Raw genomic sequence first — 13,652 nt, 5'->3', positions numbered from 1 at the left:
TTTTTTAAATGTCTTGGGGGTTGCCTTTATAAGCATAATACCAAAGAAAGACACCAAAATGAAAAGATGGATATAGACTTGCGTACTTGAACACTTCAAACATCTGTAGAAAAAAAAAAAAAAAAAAAGCAAAAAACTCCTTATAAATCTCTTCTAAAGTAATTCGACTTCATTGAATGAAAAACTGGCAATTCTCACAACAGTACATGGCCTAAAATATATGAAAAAAAACCCACTTTAACCTCTGTAATAATAAAAAATGTAATTAAAACAGTGAAATACCATTTCCCCTCTGTTAAATAGGCAAGGATTTTCTTTTTAAGCAAAATATATAGAAATGGCAAAGGTTTTAGTACAGGCACACTCATACATTAGAGGCAGAAATGTACACTGGTAGATTCTTTCAGTATTTTGTCAGTACTTTCGGATGTAACATTTTCACTGATAGAATATATTCAAGGGAAAAATATGTATGAGCAAATATTTAGCATAAGAGTTTTATTACAATGTTATTTATAATAGGACAAAGCTAGATATAATAAATCTTCAACAGCAATGTATTAATTTAATAAACTAGGATATGGTGATAAATGTAATACTCTGCAGCCATTAAAATGTATTATACAATAGTGTCATAAAAATGGTTTAAAATTAAATTTATTGTATGACCTATTTTTAAAGTACTAATATTTTAAAATATATAAACTCCAAAATATGTACAGTGGCTGTGGCTGAACAGTTGTAAGATTACAGATGACTTACTTCCTGTATTGTGTATAAGGGCGCTCTAAATTTTCTACAATATATTTTTTCAAAATTAGAAAGATAAAGTTGTACAAAAAACAATAGGTGGCATTAAAAAATGAAATAGCATTAAAACCTTTTTTTTATGTTTCCCACCACAATCCTGAAAAAAATAAGAGAAAAAATAATTGACTGGATCCTAATAAAACACTATGGCTAACAAAGTAGCTATAAACTAAAAAAATTTAGAGGAACATGAGAGAAAATGCAGTAAAATCACAATAAAAAAATATATTGATATTTTATGTTTTTTAAAAAACTATAAAGTTAAATCTCTAAAAAAAATCTAGGCATACAAAACTGGGGAAATAACAAAACAGTCCTTTTATCAATGTTTGAAGCAAGGAAATAAAACCAAAACATGTTCATTCCTTGGGGAAGACAGGAGAAACATTCTATTTTCACTTGGCATGTATTGATTCCTACAAAGAACATATTAGCTTAAAACAGGGAAGAGTAGAACAAATATCATATATATTGAATGCTACCTATGGTAAGGGAAAAAGTGGTAGGAATACCTAGCCTCTTCAAATAAGTTCAGATATTCAGATCCTGATGCAACATACCCCAAGTTTCAGGAACTGTTTACAGATCTGATCGCAGAATCACTGCTATATATGAGAAATAATGGAGAAAAACAGAATTTCCAGATAAAGGCAAAACTTCCCAATTTAAAAAAAAGAAAAAGGACAAGATAAAAATGGTAGACTGTGAAAATTACTTAACTGTCAACTTAACATCAACATATAGCAATGTAACAAAACAAAGAACAAGATTCATCAAGTTTCATGAGAAAATACAGTTGACCCTTGAACAACATGGCTTTGAACTGCATGGATCTACTTATATGGAAATTTTTTCAAAATACTGTAAACGTATTTTCTCTTATTTTCTTAATAACATTTTCTTTTCTCTAGCTTACTTTATTGTAAGAATACAGTATATGCTACATATAACATACAAATATGTGTTGATCTACTGTTTATGTTATCTCTAAGGCTTGCAATCAACAGTGGGATCTTAGCAATTTGGCGGGGAGTCAAAAGTTATATGTGGATTTTCTACTGCACAGTAGGTCAGCAGGGGTATAAACTCTGCAGGGTTATAAACCTCCATGTTGTTCCAGGGTCAGCTGTAGTCTTAATTCTTTTTCATCTAAAATTATTAGGTTAGTTGTTCTTAGATGGGCAAAGCAACTAAAAGTTTGATATTTTTGAAGACAAGATAATGAAAAGTGTTCTACATGTCAGTGTTGTTAGATTTACGGAGCACTGAACAACTGTATCCAAATTGTGTTGATAATGGATTGATGTCAACATAGAGGAAAACTGAAGGAGTTTGGAAAAAAAAAAAAGACTAAAGAAGAGAAAATGTAACTGCCATCATATGTCTAAAACATAGACATGTAAAAGAATAGGTATCTATGACTTTGTTGCCACACTGTATAGATACAGGACCAAATGGCAGAATAATTGTAGTAGTAACAGTTTAGCAAAACAAATAAGTTATAAGAGAACCACTGAAGAAAGGGAAAGGATGCCTTTTGGAAAAAAAAAAAAAAAAAACCTTCATTAAAATAAGCAGACATTATATGGGCATCGTTATTTGGATAGAATACTAGACACACAAATACTACATTGGGTGGGGAAATGCTATGATACTAAAAACATTCTCTAAGTCTTAAAGTATAATCTTACCCAATGGCAACTCTCTACTCAGACTTGGGAGGCTCTTCTGATTATTTGGTGGAAAGATTATACAAAAAAGCAGCATATATTTCATTCTCACAGCTGAAGAGACACTATTTTACATCCACCCTGGTTGATGTTGGTACCCTCCTAATCAGTACTAAGACTACTAAAAAAAGAATGTACAACACAACAGAAGAGCTTTTTCATATTTCTGCACAATATTTCAAATACCTTATTCCAGGTACCAAAAACACTATACCCTTCTTATCGAATTGTAGTATATATATTAAATCAGTGGTTCTTAAAAGTGTGGTCTGGAATCTCCAAGATCCTTTCAGAAGGCCATGAGGTCAAAATTATTTTCATAATATAACCAAAATATTATTTGCCTCTTTCATTTTCACCCTATAAAGTGAGTGAAGTTTTGGAGATGCTACATAATGTTCAGTGATATCACAACAGACCAAATGTAGAAGAAGATATGCAAATCTAGTTGTCTTCTAATAAGCTAGACATTGAAATGATATGAAAGAAGTAATACAATGCCACTTTTAATACTATATATTTCTTAATTTTAGAAGTTATTTTTATTAATTTTATTTATAAATTTAATAAATTTAGTATTGATATAATAGATTTACTTTAATGTAGATTTAGTTTTGTTTTAAATGATTTACTAAACAATCATTTAAGCATTTAATATTTTAAAATTTTTGCTTTAATTTATAATACAATAAATATCAATAGAATATACGGATAAATAACATAAAGCTCTAAAAGGTCCTCAGTAATTTTTAAGAGTGTAAAGGAGTTTTGAGAACAAAGAACCACTGTATTAAATCATACTAATTATTCTACATCAAGATTTCAAGGGATACTGGAATCATTTATAATGCAAATGAGTATCAAAAAATAGTCTTCCCTCAGAAGACAACCTAATCAAATAACTCCTCCTTCTTAGGATCAGGCACATATCTGGAACAAGGATAGGTTCAGAAATGAATTTGTATAGGTCAAATAATGCCATCTGCATAGAGTCAAGGGATAATGCTAACAGCAAACATCAAATCAGAAATGCTATAAAGAATGAGTCTCATCTGCACAAAAGCAAACTATAATCATATCAGTACAACTCAAAATTCACTTTTTCTAAGAACTGATTACACAACTCCATCAATATTTACATTAGTATTAATAACTCTGCAAACAGTACTTACTACTGAAATAATACCAAGAGCTATATAGTATACACCAATACATCTCCAATATTCTTCTATTTTTTAAACACCTTTTCTATTTTACCAAAGACTGTTAAAATCATAACTGATTTCAAAAATTGAATAAAAGCTTTTCCTTAGGATAGTGAGACTTGAAAAAGCAAAACAGAAAGTAGTAAAAATTCTCTGAATTAAAACCTAGCCCTTAAACATCATTTAATTGCTTGAAACATCTATATAGAAGACATAAAAATTTACTTATAAATTTATTATAAGGTAACACACTCTAATAACACATTAATATGTGCAAATATATGATGCTCATTAATGTGGAAGTTAACATTTGAGTGAAACATTATGCTAAGTACTTCGTCTATATTATTTCACAAATCCTCACAGCAACATTGTGAAGCAAATACTTTACAAATTAGGGAACTGAGGTACACAAGGGCTTAGTAACCTGTCCACAGTCAACAGGTAAGCGGACAGAGATGGAATTTGACCTGGTTTTATAAGAAAAAAAAATTCCTTTAGAGAGCCTTGTCAGTTAAATGCCCAACTCTTCAAATATGATGGCATACTAGATAGGAACAGTAGGCCTACAATGAGATAAAGTCCCAGACTTTCTACCACTGTCTTGGTTTGTGACTTTAGAAAACAAGTGAACCTCCGTCTTTTTTTCCCCATCTTTATACAGACGATACCGCCCCACCTTGAAGGACTGTGAAGAAAACTGGTTATGTTAAGTGAGACAGCCTGGTCCAGCCTGGCACTCAAAACATGGTAGTTTTGCTGTTATTAATAATACCATTATTTTCTAGGGGGAAAGTTTCTGTTAAAGTTCAACTATATGATCCCAGTAGGACTAAATCTGTCACTACTAAACCTATTCTGATTATGAAACAGCAGCAGCAGGAAGATGTTTTTACCAATAATGGATGGGTCCTGATTAAAAAAATAACATGGAATGTTCAAGTCTTATTTCCTTCTGGTGATTAAAATGTACTAACTTTAACAAATATTTTCTAAAGTAAATAAATCTTTTTTTTTAAGTAAATAAATCTTGAGAGCAAAGAACCTTAAAATTTCTCTAGCCCAAATTTAAAAGCTTAATCATGACAACAGCCTTAACAGAGAAATTAGCATAAGTCAGAAGTGAAAAGAAGAAAAGCCCTTAGGAGTGAATTACAGGTACAAGACAGAGAAGGAAAAGAGAAGATGGTACTGGGAAACCTAAGTGGGCTGTTTCGTTAGTTCAATACCCACAAGAACATAGCATGAAAATATTTTAAATGTAACTCCTGCAGAAATATTAAAACTCATCTTTAACAGCGTCTTGAGGTTTTATCCTTTCTCTTATTTTAGTCAATTCCATGTTTGGAACTCTATAAAAAGGAAAAACATTGTTTCTAAAGAAATCGTGAATTAAGAGGTTTTATTAACCAATGTCACCCCAATAATTTTTAAAAAAGGAGTCAATGCCAAAGATTCCTAACATATTTTAAGTGCTTGATGTTTCAAAGCACCAAATACACGAAAATGTATAGATCTACTTCTTGGCAAAGAAAGTACACACTGGAGTCTATATGTCTAAAATTAAATCTTGGATCCACTACTTATTCTGTAATCTTGAGCAAACTTCTCAACATCTCTATAAAAATACCTCCAGTGAGCACTATTCCATAAGGCAAACATTTCTTTTAAAGTATCACAAAGCAGAGGCACCAAAAAATGAGAAAAACTTTTTTTAAAAAAGAATCTGATGTTTGAAAAAGACAGCAACTTAGCCACAATGGTAAAAACGAAATTTTATTAGACTTTCTGTTTGCTTTAGCATGCTTTAAAAAAAAGAAAAAAAAACCTTTTGGGAGAGAAGAAGTGCCTCACAGTGCAACCTTTTCAGTGCTTAGGGTTTCTAACAGTTTTTAATCCAGGACTGCCTACCTCAAAGCATTGCTGTTAAGGATTAAGTGATGCACATAAAGCACTATGTCATATAGTAGGCACTCAAATGTAGCCTCATTTTTATTACTATTATCATCAAAATTATTTTTCTCTGTATGTTTCACACTAAAACCTCTCTTGCACAATCTCTGTGGTAAATGTCATTACATGCATACACTTGTTATTCTCATGCTTCCAATACTAATTCAATAACAAAGATCTTGAGGGGAAAAAAAAGACTTTAAATAGTCAGCGTTAAAAACAGCTTTATCAACAGTCATTAGGTCACTAAGCTAAATTCAGAATTGAGAAATCATGTTGAGCAAAAATGCCTTCGGCTTGCACATAGCTTTTAGTATACGTCTTTAAAGTTAAATGTAAAAATATGTTCCTATGGTTCCGCTAAATTTCTGGAGCAACAGAATACAACGTGGTTATTTAAATATTCCTATTTCATAGAGTTAACTAAAAGCTCAAGAAGAAATGGAAATTAACTATGCTATCACATAGTTACTGATTACTCTTTCAATTATATTTTTTCCAGGCTTAAGTGAGGGATTTAAAAGTAAACAAAAAGAAATTTAACTATGGGTGGTGAACATGAAATGCAATATATATACATGCCTTATTGTTAAATTGTACATCTGAAACTTATGAGATTTTGTTAACCAGTCACAATAAAAAAAAACTTTTAAAAATAAAATGAAAAATATATATGTAACATAAAAAAATAGTAAATAGATAATATGTAAGGTATAGCACACCCTAAAGTGAAAATTAAGAATGGTCAAGAGTGACTGTATTGAAACATTTTTATATTGAATCATTCCTCCAAAATTATACACAAAATTTGCTATGACACAACAGAATTGTACAGAAAGAGATCTAATATAAAAGTATGAATAACCTATGCTATAAAACAAAAAAATTATGATTGTTTATTTTCATTCACAGATGGAAAAAACCAAAACACTGAAGGGATGAACCACTTAAAATTCTACTACTTAAGCCACTGGTAGAATGTGAAATACTCACATGTTACACTGTCCATTAAACCTTAGTTGAAAAATTATTGAACCAGACCACACAGAGTGTATCTATAGATTTTAGCGTGGCTTATAATACACCTTAATAAGGTATACAAAGCCTTACCTTACTTGGCCCTTACCTATCCACCCACCCTTGTCTCTCACCATACCCTCTTCTGCATCCTGCACCCTCACCGTACAGACTGCAACTCTAAACACAGCATGTTCTTTCCACACCTAACATACGCTCTCTACCTTTCTGGTCCACTTAAGTTAAATCTAGCCATGTTTTTAAGACTTGGCTCTAGCTTAACTCCTTTATAAATATTTTTCCTACAATACTAACCCTCCTACAAAATCTATGACTGGTTCTTTAAGGCCCCCATTTTCTTTGTATATAGTATCATTATACCTATGGTATTTGAGTATCAGAATTACTTATTGATATGTTTCCTCCTACTAAACAATTTCCTGAGAGCAAGGTTGCTATCTTATTCATTCTTTTATGTCTAGTAACTAGAACTGTACCTAATAAATAGTAAGCATATAACAAATAGATGATAAATGGATAGATGCATAAATTAAGTCTAACCTTGCAATGAAGAAGATTATGAAAAAGTCTTTAGAACCAGAAAAGATTCTCTCTCCAACAATCAGTTACATACATAAAAATTGTGTTGAGGACTAAGAAATACAAACCTCATATTCAGAAGTAAAAAAATAGTTTTATGGCTTACACAGAAAGTAAAATTCCCATTAATTTGACATTTGTAAGTTTTAATTTACTATAATTATAATAGAAAAATGATAAGCAAATATTAGTAAAATTTTCTTAATAAATCATAAATTTGTCATAAATTTTTTAAATGTTTTCAGAATGTTAGAGAAAATCCATTTATGAATGAATGTGAACTACATCTGTATGTTAAACCAAGTGTAAAATAGTCGAGGTTAATGAAACTGATGACTGAATTAACAATATGATACCTTACTTCCAAAGTATAGTTGATCAGCATAATAGTTATCACTACCATGGATTTAGTTCTCTACTACCTATTTAGCTAATTCCCTAAAATAATTTTTCTCTAGGAAAAAAATAATTTTTCTTTTATCCTTGACTGATATATGTGATTTAAAAATTCTTAATTCAAATAATAGTAACAAAAATGATCACAGCTACTATATAATAATCATTTGCCAAATGCTACTTTTTTCACACATGATAACCTTATTTAAGGCTTATATAAATTCTTTAACCTTTGTATTCGTATCTCCTTGAGACAGCCCAAGAAGAAAACAGCTTCTAGGAGATTCAATTACCTAAAGTCTCAAAACCAGTAAGTGGCAAGCAAAGGAAGGACTATCTGATTTCAAAATCTCTGCCCTTTCTACAATAGTATGCCATCTTTCTTAACCCTTCATCAAATACGTTATCAATTTATTGAGTATTAAAATTGAGCTGACATTATTTTAAATTTATACCAGGAAAGGAATATAATGCCAATACTGAGAGCAAAAATAATCCTTTCATGATAAACTTCATGTAACAGTAAGAATAATTCATCATTTTGAATAACATAACCAAATCATGGCATAGAAAGGAATTAAAATGTTTTCCTTTGTGTGATATAAAAAAACTTATAAAGACATTTTTTGCTTGAACAATATAAAATAGTCCAATGATTTCTAGATCAGTTTGTTTTTCAATGCTTTTTCTTTCGAACATAAAAACTAGTCAAAAATACTTTTCTAAAACAGTAAGTCACGTAATATATAGATAGAATTTCTAATAATTTGAAGTTTATTGTATTTTCATCAATGAACACTTAGAAATATAAAATGCTATACAAATGTTATTACTCAAGTAACCATATAATTCATCATTCAAACCTATACACTTTTTGGAGAAGGGGCACTCTTAATTATTACAGGTTAACCACAGATTTAACTAGGACGGTCCCAGTAGCCAGGACACGTGGACACCCTAACAACTGCCCTCTAACTCTTTCATTATTCATCACACTCACAGTCCTCCTACAACCACCTAGTGAAAAAATAAACAAGCCTAGTATGTAAAACCATTTGGCTACATAGTTGACTATCGAAGCACAATATTCAAGAAATATGGTTTTTTTTCCTTATGTTTAAAAAAGCTATTTCATTAAGGTAGTTCACATTAGTATAAAACTTCAATAACTTCAACTATACCTCATTCTGAAGTTCATCACCAGTTTTAACAGAAGCAAGCATATCATACAAAGTACAGCAAAGATCTTCTATTCTTGTTGCTTCGGCCATTTCATTTAAAGTTGCATTTAAGTACTTCTCAACTTCACACCACAAAAAGGAGTCGTTTGTTTTTTCCACGGGCTTGACTTCTGGGGTGGAATGATCCTGCAAATGTTCATTCAGAAACTTCTTGTAATCTAAGCTTATAGTTTTCTGGGACTCACCATTTATTGGCAGTTCATCAAAGTGGTCCAAATCATACATGTCAAATGAAAATGCTAAATTTTTACCAAATAAAACTCTATCACCACATTCCTCTGTCATCTGGACAAGAGCAGTAAGACTGTCTTGATGAAAATGAGAAGTAATTCTATTAGTAGCATTACAAGCTGCAGTGGCAGACGATGACGGAAAGGGACCAAACATCCGTTTGATCGTCTTTGTCTCGTTGTGACCAACAGAGTCCTTCAAGTGAAATGTCTTGAAGAGAAATGCAGCCGCACTTTCAATTTCTTCTTTTCCATTATCCATTCCAACTATTCAAATACAAAAGAAACAGTATTAACACTACTGAATCATAGTTCAAGTTACCATTTCAAAAAAACTACTACCAATATTCCTCTGAGTAAATCCAACAGTGAAAACATATTGATAAAGATAACCAATTTAGGAGCTGCAAAATCCCTTTAAGTACATTCTCAAATTCCTAACAAACTATATTAGGTAAATAAACAATTATCAGTAATTATTCTATATTTAAGTACAGAAACTACCTAATAACAATCCTTTTCCTCTATCTAAAAACAATTTTAGCATTAGCTAAAACTTATCTAAAACTGAATGTTAAAATTGATTCGATGTGCTACTTAAATAAAGCAAAATAAGGTACAAAAATCTGAATTAAGGACTTTTGGAGATGGAAGGAAACCTCAAGAGATTTATAATTTTCTAATTTGTACTGTAAATCTGAGATGGCAAGAAATAGATTTATATGGTTTTCATTCAAAAACATTTAATACCATCAAAGATGGATATAAATAGAATTTTTAAAAATAAACTTAGCCATATTATAAAACATAAAAGAAATCTGCTGTTTAAGAGTTCAGAAGTAAATTCCTTAACAAAGGAAGAGGAAGTAAAGGAGCTGCCCTAAATTAAGGCATTAATTTCTCATATCTGATTTTCTCAAATTAAAAGAAACAACACCTGTATTGGTGTCATAGAATTCAAAGAACATTCTTAAAGCAGAAAAAAGACTTTCAATCTTCAGAAGGCTTCGAAAGTCAATGTGACTTACCTAAAGTAATACCGGTAAAGTTAGTAATATAATTAACACACTAGTATCTTCCTGAACCCAATCATATCATTAATCATAAATCTTGAGCAACTCACTATAGCTCAGTAATTTAGATCCAATTCCTACACTCTGTGTTCAAGTCACATCAGGAGCCGACCCCATCCTTTTCTTCTAGCCATATTGGCTATTATACATTTCCTGCTCCAACCAACAAGGATTTCTTAACATCCAAGAACCAGTGCCTGTCCCTTTCTATGCTTATTTCCATGCCTTTAATCTTCCTCAAGTGCTCTGGTTGTTCAAATCCTCCCCATGTTTCAGAAATCAACTCAATTGTCTCTTTCAAGGTGAGTTACTACATTGTGTATATTGTTATATTCCCTCACTAGACTTAGCCCAAAATAGGTGCCCAAAATTGGTGCCTCCAAAGATATTTGCTGAATTAAACTGAATCTCGGCCTCAGTAACACAAGACTAGTGTTCTTAAACTATACCACACTGCCTCAATAACTTATTATATATGTTTATACATGTGTGTAGAAAATTAACAACTTACATGAATGAAGATAAGCAATTTTGCAATGTGTGTCTATTATTTCCAATTTCTTCAAGTATGAAGACTATTTTTACAATTTTAAAGAATTTACAAAACACCAGCTGATATATCCTTTAAAATTTAGAAAAATACATGACAAAATCTTCTCTAAATTAAACAATGCTTTTATATAAATTAACTGAATAGCATTTACATATATTTTACTTATTCGGTCTATATATAATGCTTTGAGAACTTAGCTTTTGGATACTTCAGGGACTGTGATAATTCTAAAGGTGATAATTCAACAGGTTTGGGACTACTAAAGTCTGAGAAAAAAATGAAATTGACATTTACAAACTCATTTTACATCTAAGATTGTAAATATTCTTTGTAAAGATATTACCATTTTGAATCTCAGGATTTTTCTTAAACAACTTAAGAACTTTTACATTAAATTATCTCAATTCTAACAAAATTGTCTTAAAGGTGCTACAGTGGAGACTCAGAGTTAAATTTGGGAAAGATCAAACAGCTATTTAGTTATTACACAAGATTGAAAGCAGACTTCCAACTCCTAAACAAAGTTCTTTCCATTGTACCACTTAGATGCCCTGTAAATTGCTAGAAAGTAGATTTATCTCTAACTCTCACTTACTAAATAAAAAATAAATTAAAAAAAATCACCTTAGGAAATAAATAAATAAAAGAAAAAATAGTCTTAATTTATTACCATAAGTAAAATTAAATTAAACAACCATTATTAGGTCAGTGGTTAAACTACATTAAAGCCATATATTGCATTCAACAATGCAGTGGATCCCTATATCCTGCCATGTAATAACCTCCACAGTATAGTAAGGGGGAGAAAAATAAGTTATTAGTTCACTTTTGAAGAAAAGAAAATGACTGCAGGCTCATAGAAACATATACAAAGGTCAAAAACAATTTTTTCAGGGTTTCAAATTTCTAACGAGCCTGACTTTCATCTATAAAATTTCAAAAATAACATCAACTTAAAAAACTTTCATGTTTCACAAATTTTATTTATTGATTCAATAACAACAATAACAAAAGATTACCATTTTGATAATGAGGCAATGTTAGAATTTGGGGGAAAAAAAATCAGAAAACCCTAAACTGTAACTTCTTTAAGAAAGAATATTCATGTGATTCATGTTAAGTCAAAACCATTCAATCAAAATTATCTACAATTGGCTTAATTCTTACCATTTAAAAGGCTCTCTAGTAAAGAACGATATTTAGGAAAGACAAATTTTAGTGAAAACTTGCATTAGTAAGGAAATGTCTCTAGAAAGTGTTTTCCTTTGATCACAGGCTATTATATTACTCAAAAGCTTATTGGATAAGGTTAAATTTTAAAATGAAATTAATGCAGTCCTCCATTTAAGTTTTAGAAAAATGTTATTCAAAGAAAGCTGATAAATACCTCAACTCAGAAATGCCTGACTGTAAACTATTTTTAGTAGACACATTGATTTTGTGGATTTTACTAACTGTAAGATGCAAAATGTCAAGTTTACATAGCTTTTAGAGCCATATCTCAGCACTTTATAGCTGAAAGTACTTTGAGGACAATCATTCTGAGAAGGCAATTTTTAGAAAATTTAAAAATGTTTGAAATTAATGTTTATTTACTATATCTTGTGCTCATTTTGCTTGTATACTTACTTAGAAGGCAACATGATCTTTCCTTAGACCATTGGTTCTCAAATAGAATGTGCATCAGAATCACAGGAGGTCTTGTTTAAAACCCAGATCGTGGGACTTCTGCCCCAGAGTTTCAGATTCACTCGACCTGGGATGGAGCCTGAGAGTCTGCATTTCCAGCAAGCTCCAAGGAGATGCTGATGAGGCTAATATGGGAACTACATTTTGAAAACCACTGGCCTAGAATAACTTTAAAATGGTAATTATTAATCGAAATTAAGAAAAAGAAAATACATCCATATCCTTTCTTTCTATACCTCCTAAAATTAATTGGATAATGGTGCTTCATAAATGTTAACCCCCTGCCTAATTACTAACTCTTCTGCACAACCTACTCTAGCACATCTTTCAGCTGGATTGCCACTAACGGAAAGAGGTATTCACAAATCAAGCAGTTTCTCAACATTTCTGCACCAAGTTAGTTGAGAGTGTGGAAGTTCCGATTGTTGAGAAGCATCATAAATAGCATTTGTGCCACTGTTGGTTATCTAACAAAGAGATTACTTCTCTGGGGTGCTAGAACACCTTCCAGCAACCACACATGTGCCTGCATCTTCCCCTCCCGGAGCCAAGATACGCCTTCCAGTGCTCCGTCCGCAAGTGATGACATAGGTGCCACAAGGGACCCAGCTGTTACTAGATCACCAGGATAAGAAAACAGCTCAGGATGAGAGCAGAGAATTGTGGCCCCAGACAGGGTAGAGAGTGACAAAGAAGTCACCCCAATTTACTAGTATAGCCCACACACGAAGCCAACACTTAGATCTTTTGGTGACTGAAATATATGAAAATGTTTGTAAAACATAGAAAAAAACATATGAAGAGAATAAATGCAATCAGATGTCTCACTTGTCAAAGCTCTGGCAGGCCCCAATTACCTTCAACAAACCAGAATTAGAAGGGAAATCTAAGTGCTTCTCCTCTTCATCAGCCTGGTGAACCAGCACACATTTGCCACTTCAAAGGAAGTAGTGGGGAGGCACGGGAAAACAAGTGTAGTACACTTCCAGAGTGGAAATTTGTAATACGTAATTGTGTTCTCATTTTCTTACATTTTATCTAAAATTAAATGTGTTGGATTAACTGAATATCTTCCTTTAAAAAAGCTATTCTGGTGATACCTAGCCACTTGTATATCTAATTTTCTATCCATAAAACACTGACAAGAGACTGTAA

General features: G+C 31.5%; 1 protein-coding gene across 1 annotated transcript in view; it reads right to left on the bottom strand.

Annotated features, from left to right (window-relative positions):
• Positions 1-13,652, bottom strand: part of ASCC3 (activating signal cointegrator 1 complex subunit 3) — a 266,182-nt gene that overhangs the window by 230,360 nt on the left and 22,170 nt on the right. Inside the window, exon 4 of the mRNA XM_011360723.2 lies at positions 8,893-9,449. Coding sequence (XP_011359025.1) covers positions 8,893-9,449 — 557 coding nt within the window. The remainder of the gene's footprint in view (positions 1-8,892; positions 9,450-13,652) is intronic.

The sequence above is a fragment of the Pteropus vampyrus genome, unplaced genomic scaffold, assembly GCF_000151845.1.
Source record: "Pteropus vampyrus isolate Shadow unplaced genomic scaffold, Pvam_2.0 Scaffold58, whole genome shotgun sequence".
Taxonomy (NCBI): Eukaryota; Metazoa; Chordata; class Mammalia; order Chiroptera; family Pteropodidae; genus Pteropus; species Pteropus vampyrus.
This window is presented reverse-complemented; position numbering and strand designations above follow the sequence as displayed.